The sequence below is a fragment of the Semicossyphus pulcher genome, unplaced genomic scaffold (genome assembly GCF_022749685.1).
Source record: "Semicossyphus pulcher isolate SPU_LCO1_2020_fin unplaced genomic scaffold, fSemPul1.0.p SCAF_3, whole genome shotgun sequence".
Classification (NCBI taxonomy): domain Eukaryota; kingdom Metazoa; phylum Chordata; class Actinopteri; order Labriformes; family Labridae; genus Semicossyphus; species Semicossyphus pulcher.
This window is the reverse complement of record NW_027211704.1, coordinates 35,250,001-35,265,154: the sequence shown is the minus strand read 5'-3', so window position 1 is coordinate 35,265,154 and position 15,154 is coordinate 35,250,001. Positions and strand designations below refer to the sequence as shown.

At 45.3% G+C, this 15,154-nt stretch overlaps 1 protein-coding gene across 1 annotated transcript in view; it reads left to right on the top strand.

Moving 5' to 3' along the window:
- Positions 1-15,154, top strand: part of grm7 (glutamate metabotropic receptor 7) — a 269,504-nt gene that overhangs the window by 198,873 nt on the left and 55,477 nt on the right. Inside the window, exon 8 of the mRNA XM_069677516.1 lies at positions 10,414-11,349. Coding sequence (XP_069533617.1) covers positions 10,414-11,349 — 936 coding nt within the window. The remainder of the gene's footprint in view (positions 1-10,413; positions 11,350-15,154) is intronic.

Genomic DNA, 15,154 nt, shown 5'->3' with positions numbered 1-15,154 from the left:
AAGACAATCTGAAAAAAAAACTGTTTCCTGACAGATCTGAAAATGAAAAGACAACATGGTGAAAATCTGGAGACAATCAGCCGAGTAAAAACGACATATTTAATCACTCCTTAGCTGGTGTTGGAGCAAAGCACATGTTAGCATCAGCCACTTCCTAGTTAGTGCTTCCTGCTTCAGTCAGCTCGCTTCCTAATTGGCTAACGTTTGGTTCCACGTGACGATCCACGGAGAGCGTGCTCGGCTGTCCTCGGGGTTCCCCCCACACAACAGGATACCAGATCATAAATATTGAATGTCTTTGATATCGACGTTCTTCTGAGCAGATCAGAAGGACAATCCCTCAAACATCTGTCACACCACAGGAACATCTGGAGATCATCTTTAGAACCATCAGAACATCGATCACTTTAGTCTGAAGGGGTGAACCAGGCCTAAAGTCAGCCTGATCATCTTGTACTGTGGACACCACAACACTCACCACATCACTCACCACAACACTCACCACAACACTCACCACATCACTCACCACAACACTCACCACATCACTCACCACAACACTCACCACAACACTCACCACAACACTCACCACATCACTCACCACATCACTCACCACAACACTCAGCACATCACTCACCACATCACTCACCACATCACTCACCACATCACTCACCACAACACTCACCACATCACTCACCACAACACTCAGCACATCACTCACCACAACACTCACCACATCACTCAGCACAACACTCACCACAACACTCACCACAACACTCACCACATCACTCACCACAACACTCACCACATCACTCACCACATCACTCACCACAACACTCACCACATCACTCAGCACATCACTCACCACAACACTCACCACAACACTCACCACAACACTCGCCACATCACTCAGCACAACACTCACCACATCACTCACCACATCACTCACCACAACACTCACCACAACACTCACCACAACACTCACCACATCACTCAGCACAACACTCACCACAACACTCACCACATCACTAAGCACAACACTCACCACAACACTCACCACATCACTCAGCACAACACTCACCACATCACTCAGCACATCACTCAGCACAACACTCACCACAACACTCACCACATCACTCACCACATCACTCAGCACAACACTCACCACAACACTCACCACAACACTCACCACATCACTCAGCACATCACTCACCACAACACTCACCACAACACTCACCACATCACTCACCACAACACTCACCACATCACTCAGCACATCACTCACCACATCACTCACCACATCACTCACCACAACACTCACCACATCACTCAGCACATCACTCACCACAACACTCACCACATCACTCACCACATCACTCACCACAACACTCACCACAACACTCACCACATCACTCACCACATCACTCACCACAACACTCACCACATCACTCACCACATCACTCAGCACATCACTCACCACATCACTCAGCACATCACTCACCACAACACTCACCACATCACTCACCACATCACTCACCACATCACTCACCACAACACTCACCACAACACTCACCACAACACTCACCACATCACTCACCACAACACTCACCACATCACTCACCACATCACTCACCACATCACTCACCACAACAGTCACCACATCACTCACCACATCACTCACCACATCACTCACCACAACACTCACCACAACACTCACCACATCACTCACCACAACACTCACCACATCACTCACCACATCACTCACCACAACAGTCACCACATCACTCACCACAACACTCACCACAACACTCACCACAACACTCACCACATCACTCACCACATCACTCACCACAACACTCACCACAACACTCACCACATCACTCACCACATCACTCACCACATCACTCAGCACATCACTCACCACAACACTCACCACATCACTCACCACATCACTCACCACATCACTCACCACAACACTCAACACATCACTCACCACATCACTCACCACAACACTCAACACATCACTCACCACAACACTCACCACAACACTCACCACATCACTCACCACATCACTCACCACATCACTCACCACAACACTCACCACAACACTCACCACAACACTCACCACATCACTCACCACAACACTCACCACATCACTCACCACATCACTCACCACATCACTCACCACAACAGTCACCACATCACTCACCACAACACTCACCACATCACTCACCACAACACTCACCACAACACTCACCACATCACTCACCACAACACTCACCACAACACTCACCACATCACTCACCACAACACTCACCACAACAGTCACCACATCACTCACCACAACACTCACCACAACACTCACCACATCACTCACCACAACACTCACCACATCACTCACCACAACACTCACCACAACACTCACCACAACACTCACCACAACACTCACCACATCACTCACCACAACACTCACCACAACACTCACCACAACACTCACCACAACACTCACCACATCACTCACCACAACACTCACCACATCACTCACCACAACACTCACCACAACACTCACCACATCACTCACCACAACACTCACCACATCACTCACCACAACACTCACCACAACAGTCACCACATCACTCACCACAACACTCACCACAACACTCACCACATCACTCACCACATCACTCACCACAACACTCACCACAACACTCACCACATCACTCACCACAACACTCACCACAACACTCACCACATCACTCACCACAACACTCACCACAACACTCACCACATCACTCACCACAACACTCACCACATCACTCACCACAACACTCACCACAACACTCACCACAACACTCACCACATCACTCACCACAACACTCACCACATCACTCACCACAACACTCACCACATCACTCAGCACATCACTCACCACAACACTCACCACAACACTCACCACATCACTCACCACAACACTCACCACAACACTCACCACATCACTCACCACAACACTCACCACATCACTCACCACATCACTCACCACAACACTCACCACAACACTCACCACAACACTCACCACAACACTCACCACATCACTCACCACATCACTCACCACAACACTCACCACATCACTCACCACATCACTCACCACAACACTCACCACAACACTCACCACAACACTCACCACATCACTCACCACATCACTCACCACATCACTCACCACAACACTCACCACATCACTCATCACATCACTCACCACATCACTCACCACATCACTCACCACATCACTCACCACAACACTCACCACAACACTCACCACATCACTCACCACATCACTCACCACAACACTCACCACATCACTCACCACAACACTCACCACATCACTCACCACAACACTCACCACAACACTCACCACATCACTCACCACAACACTCACCACATCACTCACCACAACACTCAACACTCAGTGAGGTCCTTGCCAACGTCCAGCTCTAATAGACACTGTGAATTTTGGCACAAATGGAACCCCACAAGAAACCTTCCTTTTGCATCAAGCAACAAAAACAAAGCAGCCTGACGTGTTTCATTGTTTGCTACTTGTTGCACGTCCTGCGATGTGACTGCTGTTATGATGTTTAAACAATATATTGTGCAGCTCTTTAGGGACAATGACATGGCTGGTTAACTAGCTTATATTTACTTAATGTCAACAATACACAATGTAATCAACTCTGAATCTTGTTAGCGTAGCGTTAGCTTTCTAGCTAATAGCTGAGCCAAAGTGCTTTATTAGCTGAGTGGACGAGAAATGTCTTCTGTTGCTAAATCATTACTAAGACCCGTTCTATTTACTGGTGAACAAGGTTTCCATTGCATTAGATCTTATGTGATTGTAATGATTGTTTCAGATAGTAGTCAGACCCTTGGCTCATTCAAAACTGTAGATTTTGATTGAAAAATGCTGAAAAAAATAAGTGATTTGTGTTTTTTTGTGGTCTACAGAGTGACGATGGTGTAAGCAGGGTAAGGCCCTTTGAAGTGTCCGTTATCAGGAATAAATGCATTATTATGCAAGATTTATTTGAAGAGTTTTATTTATTTACTACTAAAAAACATATTAGACAGAAGTGATTATGTAAGGAAGAGTATTTGTATAAATGTAGGTGTGATCTGTAAGTAAGGAAGAGAGGAGCAAAGGGAAGCATCTTTAACAGCGTTTCACTGCAGCTGCAGTTTGGTGACGTGATGAACCGACGGCGGCAGGATGCTCACAGGGAGCACAAAGGCAGAGGGAGAGGAGGGGGGGGGGGCAGTGAAGACTCAAGGCCAACAAATAAAAAAAAAAGAAAGATGGATCCTGCATCGTATCCATGGCAACAGTGTGTAGATGCAATCACTATTTCCTGCGAGGTTTTAAGGGTGAGCTGAGGGACCGGTGCCCCCTAAAGGCCGGATAATGAACTGCAGCGCCTGGCTGTGGGAAGAACGGGGGAGGAGGGGGGAGGGGGGCTAATGAGCGGGCGGATTAACAGCCAGTGGACGGAGAATACCCGCCCACATGTACCAAACATAACCCCCAATTTATATGGTTTAATCCTGGGACCCATATGGGAAGATCCCTGTTATTGTTGATTCAGTTTCATAACAGCCGTCTACACACACACACACACACACACACACACACACACAGAGTCCCTGAGCTGTGAGGAAAAGAGGAGCACGAATACTCAGTCAGAGACAGAAACATGTTGAACAAACGCAGAGAAGGAGGCGCTGAAAGAGACGCTGTCCCTCCGCGGGTATCTGCAGAAGCAGGACAGCTTCCCTTTCTTCCTCCTCGCAGGTGGTGTGCTTGTTTCTGACGGTTTACAGCGTATCCATTCAGACTGACGCTTAATGTCAGGCCATTTGAAGTGTTCACATGACCAGCAGCCGACAATGACTTTAAGGTGGGCAGACGGTTTATCGGTAGCAGAGTCTGACAGCAGAGCAGAGGCAGGTGGAGGAGCAAAGGTCTGTAGGGGACTGATAAGAGAAACAGGGACGGAGGAGAGACACACAGAGAGAAGAAAAGCTGTCTTTTTAAACCTGAGCCTTATTTTCATATGTTGGGGTGTAAATGATGAATACACAACGTGTGTGAGTGTCTCCAGTAGATGTGTTCATCCTGCAGCAGTGAAACAGGCTGTAATGTCTGCAACATAATCCTTGATGGGTCAAAGGTCGTCCACTAAAAGTTCTTGTTGTTTCCACTCACAGGCTCAGATTGTTCTTCTAAGTGTGTGACAACATGACAGAAAGGATCCCTACAGAGATAGACCTTTTAGTTACAGAGGAAGATGATTGTTTTAACCACACACAGACGTTACATCGCTCTCTGCACACACACCAGACTCCATTCAGAAAAACACTGATTTTACCTCACAGGGGTTCATTGTGTGTAACTTAAATATTGTTTGGATCCTAACAAACCATCTTTATGACTAAAGTCACATAATAACACAAATATTATAGCCAATCGTGGCAACCAACCAGTGATGTAAACGCTCACATTATTAAGCAGTGTTTCTCAGATGCTCTTCTTCGTCGGACACAAGATGTCAGGAGGGGCTACGAGCAGAGCTGCTGCTAGCTTGTTTCTAGGTGCTCATCTCGTCTTCTTCAGTGATCGTCGTTCAAAAGGTTTTAAGATAATTTAACCGCAGGTGTCCTCTCCAAAACAAACAGTCTGTGGGATTAAAACCAGCATAAACACAGTAAAGCACACAAGATGTCTGATGAAGGATCCACGAGCCGAGCTGCTGCCAACGTTAGCTCATGTGGATTTTACGTTAGAATTCCTTCAGTGAGGTTCTTAAAAGGAGCTTTATTATCCACAGGTGCTGGGAGGCTAGCTCACCTGCAACCAAGCTGTCACTGTTTAAAGCTCAGTCACTGATGAAGTCCTTTATCCAGTGAGATAATGAAGTTATAGACATATGGCTCTTTCCATTACTGCATGAACATAATTCATAGCAGGCAGGGCTGACAGAATGCTACGAGGAAAATCCAAAGAGCTCACAAGCTCACCTGATAATTAAGCTGTTAAAACCACACGGAGCAGCTTCTGCGCCCCTCGTGTGTTTCTTCTCCCACCTGTAAGATGGAGTCCGTGCCCCCATCACCTCATCTATTCATCTGTTGATAAAGTCTGTCAGGGTGCAGGCCGGGTTCAGGACCCCGCGCCTTCATCTCCTTCAAACACTCGTCTTCAGCTGCGACATGTGGATTCTGTACGAGCACACAGTCAGAGATTTAAGAGCAGAGAGACGTCTTGTCCGGCTCACTCCAGCAGCCGTGACACCTCTTCAAAGACCTGCGTGAATTATTGAACACGCTCGGCGGCTCGCAGCGCTCCTGACCGAGGAGACGGATGGTGTTTCCATTTAAATGATTGACCCGCCGTCGCTGCTGGCATTCTGAATCCTATTTGAACCTGCAGTCTGAAATCCTTTTGGATTCATGCAGCTGTGAGTCACTCTATAACCGAACAAGTCTGCTGCTCATCAATTCTGTCGAGGAAAGCTTGTTTCTTACACGACAAGTCAGATTTAATGCACCTCATATGCTAAACGGGGAGCACAGTCACCTGCCTGCGAGCCATTACTGAGGAGGAGGCGCAGCAGGGATTTGTGTCACTCAATAAAAAGCTCAGAGTGAAGTGGACAAAACGTGGGAGTGATGGATGGATGTGGCTGATGAATATGATCAGAAAAGCGTAATAGAGAGGAAATGAAGAAAGAGAAGGAGTGTGACGTGCAGGAGACGAGTGGGAGGGAAGAAGTCTCCCTTTCTTTTCTTCTGCTGCCTTCAGGAGCGAGGGAGATTAGAGAGGCTGTTTGGGTGTTGTTGTTGTGATTCTGAATCCTCACTGAGGCCAAATACGACCCAGCAGCTGACTCAGGCTGTTCGCCCCATGCAGCTTTTTATCCCAGACTATCAGCTGGGCTTTCTAGAAGCAGCACACAGCGAGCCGGGGGGTCGGACATGATAACATCCAGCCCCCGGCTCCTGCAGCCAAACACTGATTCAGACTGTAGATGATCTGAGTGGGGATGTACCTGATCAGCTCTGGGTCACGTCTGAAATCCCTCCAAGTTCTTTCCTTAAAACACGCAGCAGCTGTCTGACAGGATCATCAACATCAGTCCACCGTCAGTCAGCAGAGCTGCGGCTGCCAGAGCCCGGGCACAGAGTCAAGAAGAAGTGTTGTGATCTGATTTACAGAATGCTTTTTACATTCAGAACATGTTGACTATTAAATGTTTTGGATATTTCTACTTGTTCGGATCTGTTTTTACGATACAGATGATCTAACAGAGATCTGTCAACAAGCACAACTTGTGCGCCGGCTCATCTGCCTGCAAAGGAAGGACACGCCCATTTCCCAACACAAATGATGGGGAAGAAATTTGATTGTTTTCTGTTCAAGTGACAAAAAAGAGTTGAATCAGTGGAAAAGAAAGACGGTGACAGTGCACTGCTCTCTTTAAAGATGAGTTATCACAAAACTCTACAAATGAGCAGCATCAGCCAATAATATATCCTTATCAATATTGATCAGTATAGAAATTATTATTGTGATCATATTTTTGCCATATGGCCCCTCGTAACAACATCATGCATCCTGTATGGACTCTTTTTGTCTGCTTTGAGAGTTCGATGTGTTTACATGTCAGCGGGAGTTTTCTGCCCTGACTTTTATCTTTAAGGCGATATTAGTACATGACTGTGCTGTGTGTCATATATGGAGTTATAGGAGTGCTGAAAAAAAGAATGAGGAATAAAGCAGTCTAAGTCAAAATCAAAGTTTCTGCAGCAGACATCAGGAGGGGATGCAAGCAGGGTTAACGTTAGTGCTGTTCATCATGGAGTCCTCCTAAATTAATAAACCTGGTAAATTAAAACTGGTAAAACAAAATCAGAATGCAGCAGCTTATGTCTGCCTCGCCTGCTGTATCCCACAATGCAAAGCGCTGGAACGTCACAACAGAAGTTGAAATGGTGAACAGCAGCAGAAGAGCAGAAGGGGGCGCTATAGCTAAAGAAGCGGTAGTTTGCTTCTACTTTCCAAGACCAGAAACTGGCGCCTGGCGTAGCGTACGGCTCCGTACTACATACCACATGCTAGGCCTATGTACATACATAGTATGCAACTTCGAACACAGCCTGTGTCTTTCCAACGCTCCTCAGCAGGCACAAGATGTCTGGTGATGCGACCGCTAGCAGAATTGCTTAGGTTAGAACATCTTTAGTTTTTCTGCTGCTTAAGGCCACATCATTACGTTACCTTGTTTACAGGTTGTTCAGCTTTGGAGGATAACACGAGCTCACTGTGTGTTCATCTTGTTTCCACTCGTTCCTCTTCACCAGAAGCAATCGACTCTCTTCTTGTAGCTAACAAACACAGACTGACTGGATGTTGTTGTGTTAATTTCCTCTGCTGTTAGATCTTTACATGAGTAACAAGTTTATCGTTCTTATAGAAACGTAGTATCACTTTTACCTCACTGAGATTGATTTATTGCTCAGCTGTATCTGAAGCAGTCCGGGCCTCTGAAGCCGAGCAGTGATTATATTCTGGACTGAGTTGAAGCTGCAGATAACTGAGACGTCCGCTCAGTGCAGAGCTATGATCCTGGTGGAATTCATCCATATTGATGTTTCACTAATAGACTTTTCATTACTCATTAGCAGCAGTCAAGCTGTCAAATCAATGAGACCTTTACTTTGGTAACAAGCCAGAGCCGAAGCAGACCTCTTGTTTAACAGCAGCGCTAAACACTGGAAGATAAAATCTGAGGCATAAATGTGAGCGAGCAGAACCTCAGAGAACACTCACCACGTCGTTACTGAAAACTAGTTCTGCAGAACGCTTACTGGATATGTGGAGACGACATTTTGTTTCAATGTTCAAGAAGAATAATCCGGTTTATTAATTCTTTATCTTGTTAAAGAAGTAGACAGGATCTGTGTTATATCCTAACAACAGGCTCAGTTTATGACCTGAGCGTTTTACATTTAGTTAGCCTCAAACTGAAGAAGTCAAATAACTGAACTGTTGTGACTTTTTATTATGTTTGAGACAGTTTGTCCTCTGTTGAATCAGCGTTTCCAAAGTGCAGTAAGATTTGTTCACTTCATTTATTTATTGTACGTCTCTTGTTTCAAAACTGAGGAAATAAGTAATATCTTTAAAAATGACCATTAATGCAGTCCAGTTTATCATATATATATATATATATATATATATGTATCAGTCAGAAAGATGGGCTGTCAGGAATCGAGAGGACAGCAATCTTTTTTAACGCATTGTCGGGTCTAAATGACAGAAAGGTGCGGCGTGCGGGCGCCAGTGGGTAGAGCAGGCGCCCCTTGAACAGAGGCTACCGTCCTCGTTGCAGCGGCTGTAGGTTCGACCCACCCCCCTCTCTCTTCTCCTTTTAGCTGTGTCTCAATTCAGAAGCTGCATCCTTCGAAGGAGTCAGAGAGGTTTTTCTGTGTGCATCACCAGCTGTTCCTGCCCCTAACGGGCTAATTAGCTAGCATAACTAACGTTGCATAACTTATCCGATTATTTTAAAGATAATTTATTTACAACATAGTTTTTTTAAACTTTTGTATCTCTAGCTATTTGATCGAGTTGAAACCAAAAACTGACATTTAAAGTGTATTCTGATCTGTTTAAGAGTCCAGCATCTCGTTTGAATCAGCACACAATGAATCTTGGGATTCGTTGGGCCACGAAGGATGCACCCGATGGATCCTTCGTGTTTGGACACACTTTCCCATTCACTTGTATGAGAAAATGTGTCCAAACTTTTGACTGGTCATGTATGTCCTTTGAAGGAAGCAGCCCCTGAATTGGGACACAGCTGATATTTCCTGTCTCTCTTCAGCTTCCCTAAAAATAAAGGCAATGATGCGTAAAGTCCCGCTGAGGCTGATGGGAATGTCATTAGTTTAGCAGGTATTTTTTCATTGGGACCTGTAAAATGTTGACCTGATGATGGTGCTAGATGAAAAGTGAGAGGATCACAAGGTCATTACAGTTCTGAACATGAATGTCAGAACCTCATTTGATCACAACCCAACCGATAGCTGTTTGGATCCGTTGATGCATTGCCTTGTCTTTAGGTGCAAGCCAGTGACATGACTCAACACAAGACAAAGCCTTACCTGTCAGTGATGTTACACCTACAGGTTCTTCTCCCTGCACCAAGATACTAAAGGCAATATTATCAAACCTTTGATTTAAGCTTAAAAATAATGAAAGACGTTTTTTTAAACAGATCAGAGTACTCGGATGTCATCAATGCCATGAAAATAAACATGGAACCACTGTTCTAACCGCTGATGTGTCTCTTGCTCTGCCTCCAGATCGAGGACATGCAGTGGCCTCGGGGGGAACTGGACATTCCCAGCTCGGTGTGCAGCCTTCCCTGTCGGAACGGTGAGAGGAAGAAGGTGGTGAAAGGCATGCCCTGCTGCTGGCACTGCGAGCCCTGTGACGGATACCAGTACCAGTCCGATGAGTTCACCTGCAAGCTCTGCTCCTATAACATGAGGCCCAACGGCAACCGAACAACATGCCAGCCCATACCCATCATCAAACTGGAGTGGCACTCGCCCTGGGCGGTCATTCCGGTGTTCCTGGCGATGCTCGGGATCATCGCTACAATTGGTGTCATGGCTACGTTCATACGGTACAACGATACGCCGATTGTCCGGGCGTCAGGCCGGGAGCTGAGTTACGTTCTGCTGACTGGGATATTTTTATGTTACATCATCACATTCCTCATGATCGCCAAGCCAGACGTGGGCGTATGCTCATTCAGGAGGATTTTCCTGGGTCTGGGTATGTGCATCAGCTACGCCGCCCTCCTCACCAAAACCAACCGCATCTACCGAATCTTCGAGCAGGGCAAGAAGTCGGTGACGGCACCCAGGCTGATCAGCCCCACCTCACAGCTGGCGATCACCTCCAGCCTCATCTCGGTCCAGCTGCTGGGAGTGTTCATCTGGTTTGTGGTGGATCCGCCCAACACCATCATTGACTATGATGAGCAGAAGACCTTTAACCCGGATCTAGCCAGAGGGGTGTTGAAATGTGACATCACGGATCTTCAGATTATCTGTTCATTGGGATACAGTATCTTATTGATGGTGACGTGTACTGTTTACGCCATAAAGACCCGCGGGGTGCCGGAGAATTTTAACGAGGCCAAGCCCATCGGGTTCACCATGTACACCACCTGCATCGTATGGCTGGCCTTTATACCCATCTTCTTCGGCACGGCACAGTCTGCAGAAAAGGTAAGAGCCAACAGATGAATGAGTGGAGTCGAAGGCGAACGTGTGGATGAAAGAATGTTGAGATGGATGACCTGCAGGATGGAAGAATGACTGAAGAAAAAGGTGTCTGCTCTCCTGAAAACCTCTACAGTAGAGCTGCAGTAAGTTGTTGAATAATTGGTTTGTCGATTGAAATAACTCTTCCCAGGCAACACCACTCGCTTTCATAAACAGTATTTCCTGTTGGTGAGAACGAGTCTGACGGATGATCTTCTGCTGTGTGTTACATGTGTGATCCACACATTGTCCGACCTTGCTTGTTGAGATGCAGAAAAACTGAATTATATTCTTTTACAGCCGTTACTCCAAAACTTTCCTTGTTAGCCTCAGAAGATTTAATTTCCCTGTTTTCCTCTCAGTGTAAAAATAAGAGAATAAAACACACTCTGTTATTCTGCAATTACAAATCACCAACAAATGACAATATAGCAGAAATCCATGTCAAGCAGAGCATTAGAGCGGTGTTGAAAATGGCTGACTGTCACTGTTTGTCCCATTTTATCAGCCTAAAGGCTTCCAGACGAGCCGACGTGCCACCAGAAAATAATCTCATTGCCATTCGTGCAGAGAGAGGACACTTTCCTATGAAACTCAATGAGCTTCATTTTGCAGTGAAATGACTGTGATGTAAAAATAAGGCAGTTATGATGTCCTGGTTTTATGTTACCAGTGCAGGAGTGCAGGTGTGACATGTTGCGTAATAAAAGTGACATATTTCTGATGGTCTGTTTGGTGCGACCCGGGTGTTGTTTCACCTCTTGGTCCTGATGAAGCAATCACAGCGCTGAGATTTATTAACGGACAACAGGTGCATTCCCCAGGTGTTCAGCTCTGTGTACTGGCTGTGATGTTTTTGGTTACAACAGGTTATTAAAGCTCCCAGACGTTGATACAATTAGCTCGTTTTCACCAAACGCCAGAGGCTGGAACTCAATCTTGTTTTAATGTGAGGAAAGTTATAGGATGGGAAAACTTATTAGGAAAGTTTAAAGGGTCTGACCATGATTGCATGACCTTTAGGCGTTATTAGATTCTTATGAAAACTACTGAATGAAATGAGCCTCTGTGAAATGTGAAACACAATCTGGTGAGCGGCGTTAATAAGCGTTAGCAAAACTCCATCAGGCTCTGCCGGGATAAACAATAATCATTTGAACGGCGTCCCTGCGGATCTAACTATCTGTTTATATCGGGATTCTTGACAAACCGATGGGCTGCACGGTGCTGCAGTGATTAGCGCTGCCGCCTCACTGCTAGAAGGTTCCTGGTCTGAATCCCAGTTCGGACGTAGGGGGGCTGTCCATGTGGAGTCTGCTCGATGTTCTCCCCGTGCTTCCTCCCACAGTCCAGACACATGCTCGCTAGGTTCATTCTGATTGACTGGCAGGTGTAACCCGCCTCTTGCCCAATGACAGCTGGGATGGGCTCAAGCCCCCCCCCTGCGATCCTGGACAGGATAAGTGGTATAAATAATGGTTGGACGGGTGGATGAAAAACTGTTATTGTTCTTCAGTATTAGGAGGAAACCACGATTACCATACGTCAGTCAGTTCATATATGTATTTTACATTTCACTAACTCAGTGCAGCCAAATCAGGCTCCCCTTGTACGCTAATCCTGTTTAAATGTATCTAAAATCAAACTAACTATAAAAGCTTTTGTGCTTTTCAGCCGAAAACTAACGTTTCTGTCGTTAGCTTCATTATATTGTATGTTGTTTCTGTTGTATCTGTCTGGCTGAGGTCAAAGTATCATGAGCATTACTGAAATAACGTGACCCTTCGGTTGTGCAGGTTTTTGTGATATGAAGCATTTGAAGATGCTCAGACGCTACACTTCATTAAGCTAAAACACCTTTGTAGTTTTACTGCAGATGATCAGAAACTTTACTTCATATTTTTCATGTTTCTACATTCAGAATTCTTTAATATTGTTTTTTATGTTTATTTAGTCAAATCTAATGAAGAAACATTTCCATTTTTGTATTTCATGATGGACACAATTTTAAAACATTGATCATTTATTATAGTTTATTCACTTACGAAACCTTTTGACATAGTTTGTACAGATACCAGGAAGATGAAGCATGTGAAAATACTGGAATACAGGAATAAGTAACACTGTAGGTACTGTTGGCAAATGTTTATGTCAAAGCTCTGCAGGTGAAACGATCTCAGGAGTCTAATGCTGAGTTTGGATTAACGAGGTGTAAACTGGTGCCAAGCCGAGCTCTGAAAACAGATTCGAGTTTTGGAGAATAGAAATGGGGGTGAATACACCAGCTACTACCAAAGAGTGGTACACGTGAGGAGAACTTTTTGTGACCAATAATCAGAACCTCTGTTTTACTCGCATTAGCAGAAGAAAATTGTGTTCGATCGCGTATTTCCAAACCCTCAAGTCAAGTTAAGAGACTGAAGATAATCTTCTGAGTATAACAGGGTGTCGAACACAGGATGATGACTTTATCACAAAACAAAACAATAAAGCCCGGTGCAAACACACAATGAAAATAATGTAGGGCCTATGATAGAGCCTTGAGGTACACCACAGGAGAGGTAGAAGACATGAAAATGATCAGTTATAACTCAGTAATGCTCTCTGAACGTTACAGTTTTTTACATGGGTTACAGGCAGATTGCTTGTTTTTCACATGCTATCCTTTCCCAACATGCAGCTCAGCTAAACAGTAAACTGTGATACATGCAGTGTAAACTCAAAGAGGCTTGTTGGTGCTTGAATTGGAGGGAGAATAGAATTCATGAAACCCAAAGATGTGGCCGCTGAAAGTGTTTTTTATCCAAACTGTGTAAGCTCCACTCTGACTGCTGTTGAGCTGACTGTGTGCAAAGTTTTCAAAAAGTGACCACAGTGTGGAGTCAGACAGATTATCAGCTCAGGCCTACAAGCTCGTCTTCATGTGATGGACTTCCTCAGCATTACCAGTAGAGTAAATTTAAATCACATTTTCATTAAGTACAAATATCCTTGTAATACCTACAGCGACTGAAGTGTTAGTACAGAGCTGTAAACCCAGTCAGAGGCAGAGATTAGGAGGGCTCTGCTGTTCCCAACATCCCCGAGGAGGATATTCGTGTTATCAGCGGTGCAGGTAAGAGTGTCCGGCCTGACACTGTGAGCTCTGGGGTTTGATCTTTGGCAGAGTCTTTGGAAGGACTAAGCCCCTGTGCTTGGCACTCAGCATTAGAGAGACAGATTGGGGTAAACCCCTCTGATGGACTTACGTCCTGTCCACAGGGATACACTTGCCCACCTTAACTGCTTCAGGCCACAGTCAGCTGATAAGCTCCCAGCCTCTGAGCTGCCCAACAGGCCTGACAGGGAACTGTGAGGGGAACCCTGCAGCCTGTGGAAAAGTTGTCCTAACAAACCAGCTACAACAGCACAAAGAAACTACAGAAAGGAAAACTTTACTTACTGACTTATTGATGCAGTTTTCAAATAAGCCCAGGTTTGTGATCACCTTCCAACTGTTCAAAAGGTGGATCAGAAATCTGGATTTGGTGATACAATTTTTGATCATTTTCCATCTTCCTTTTGTCCCATTTTTTAAATAAAACTGGATCGGATCAACCTGATCCAGATAGACTTTTCAAGATCACTAAATCTGGATCACCAGAGCTCTAAATGGGCTGATTTACTACATACTTTGTCCACAGGGGGCGCCAAAATCAACACAAAAGGAACCTTTCTCACAGCTGCTTTAAGTTAAATATGTTGGGCCCTATCGTACACCCAGCGCAAA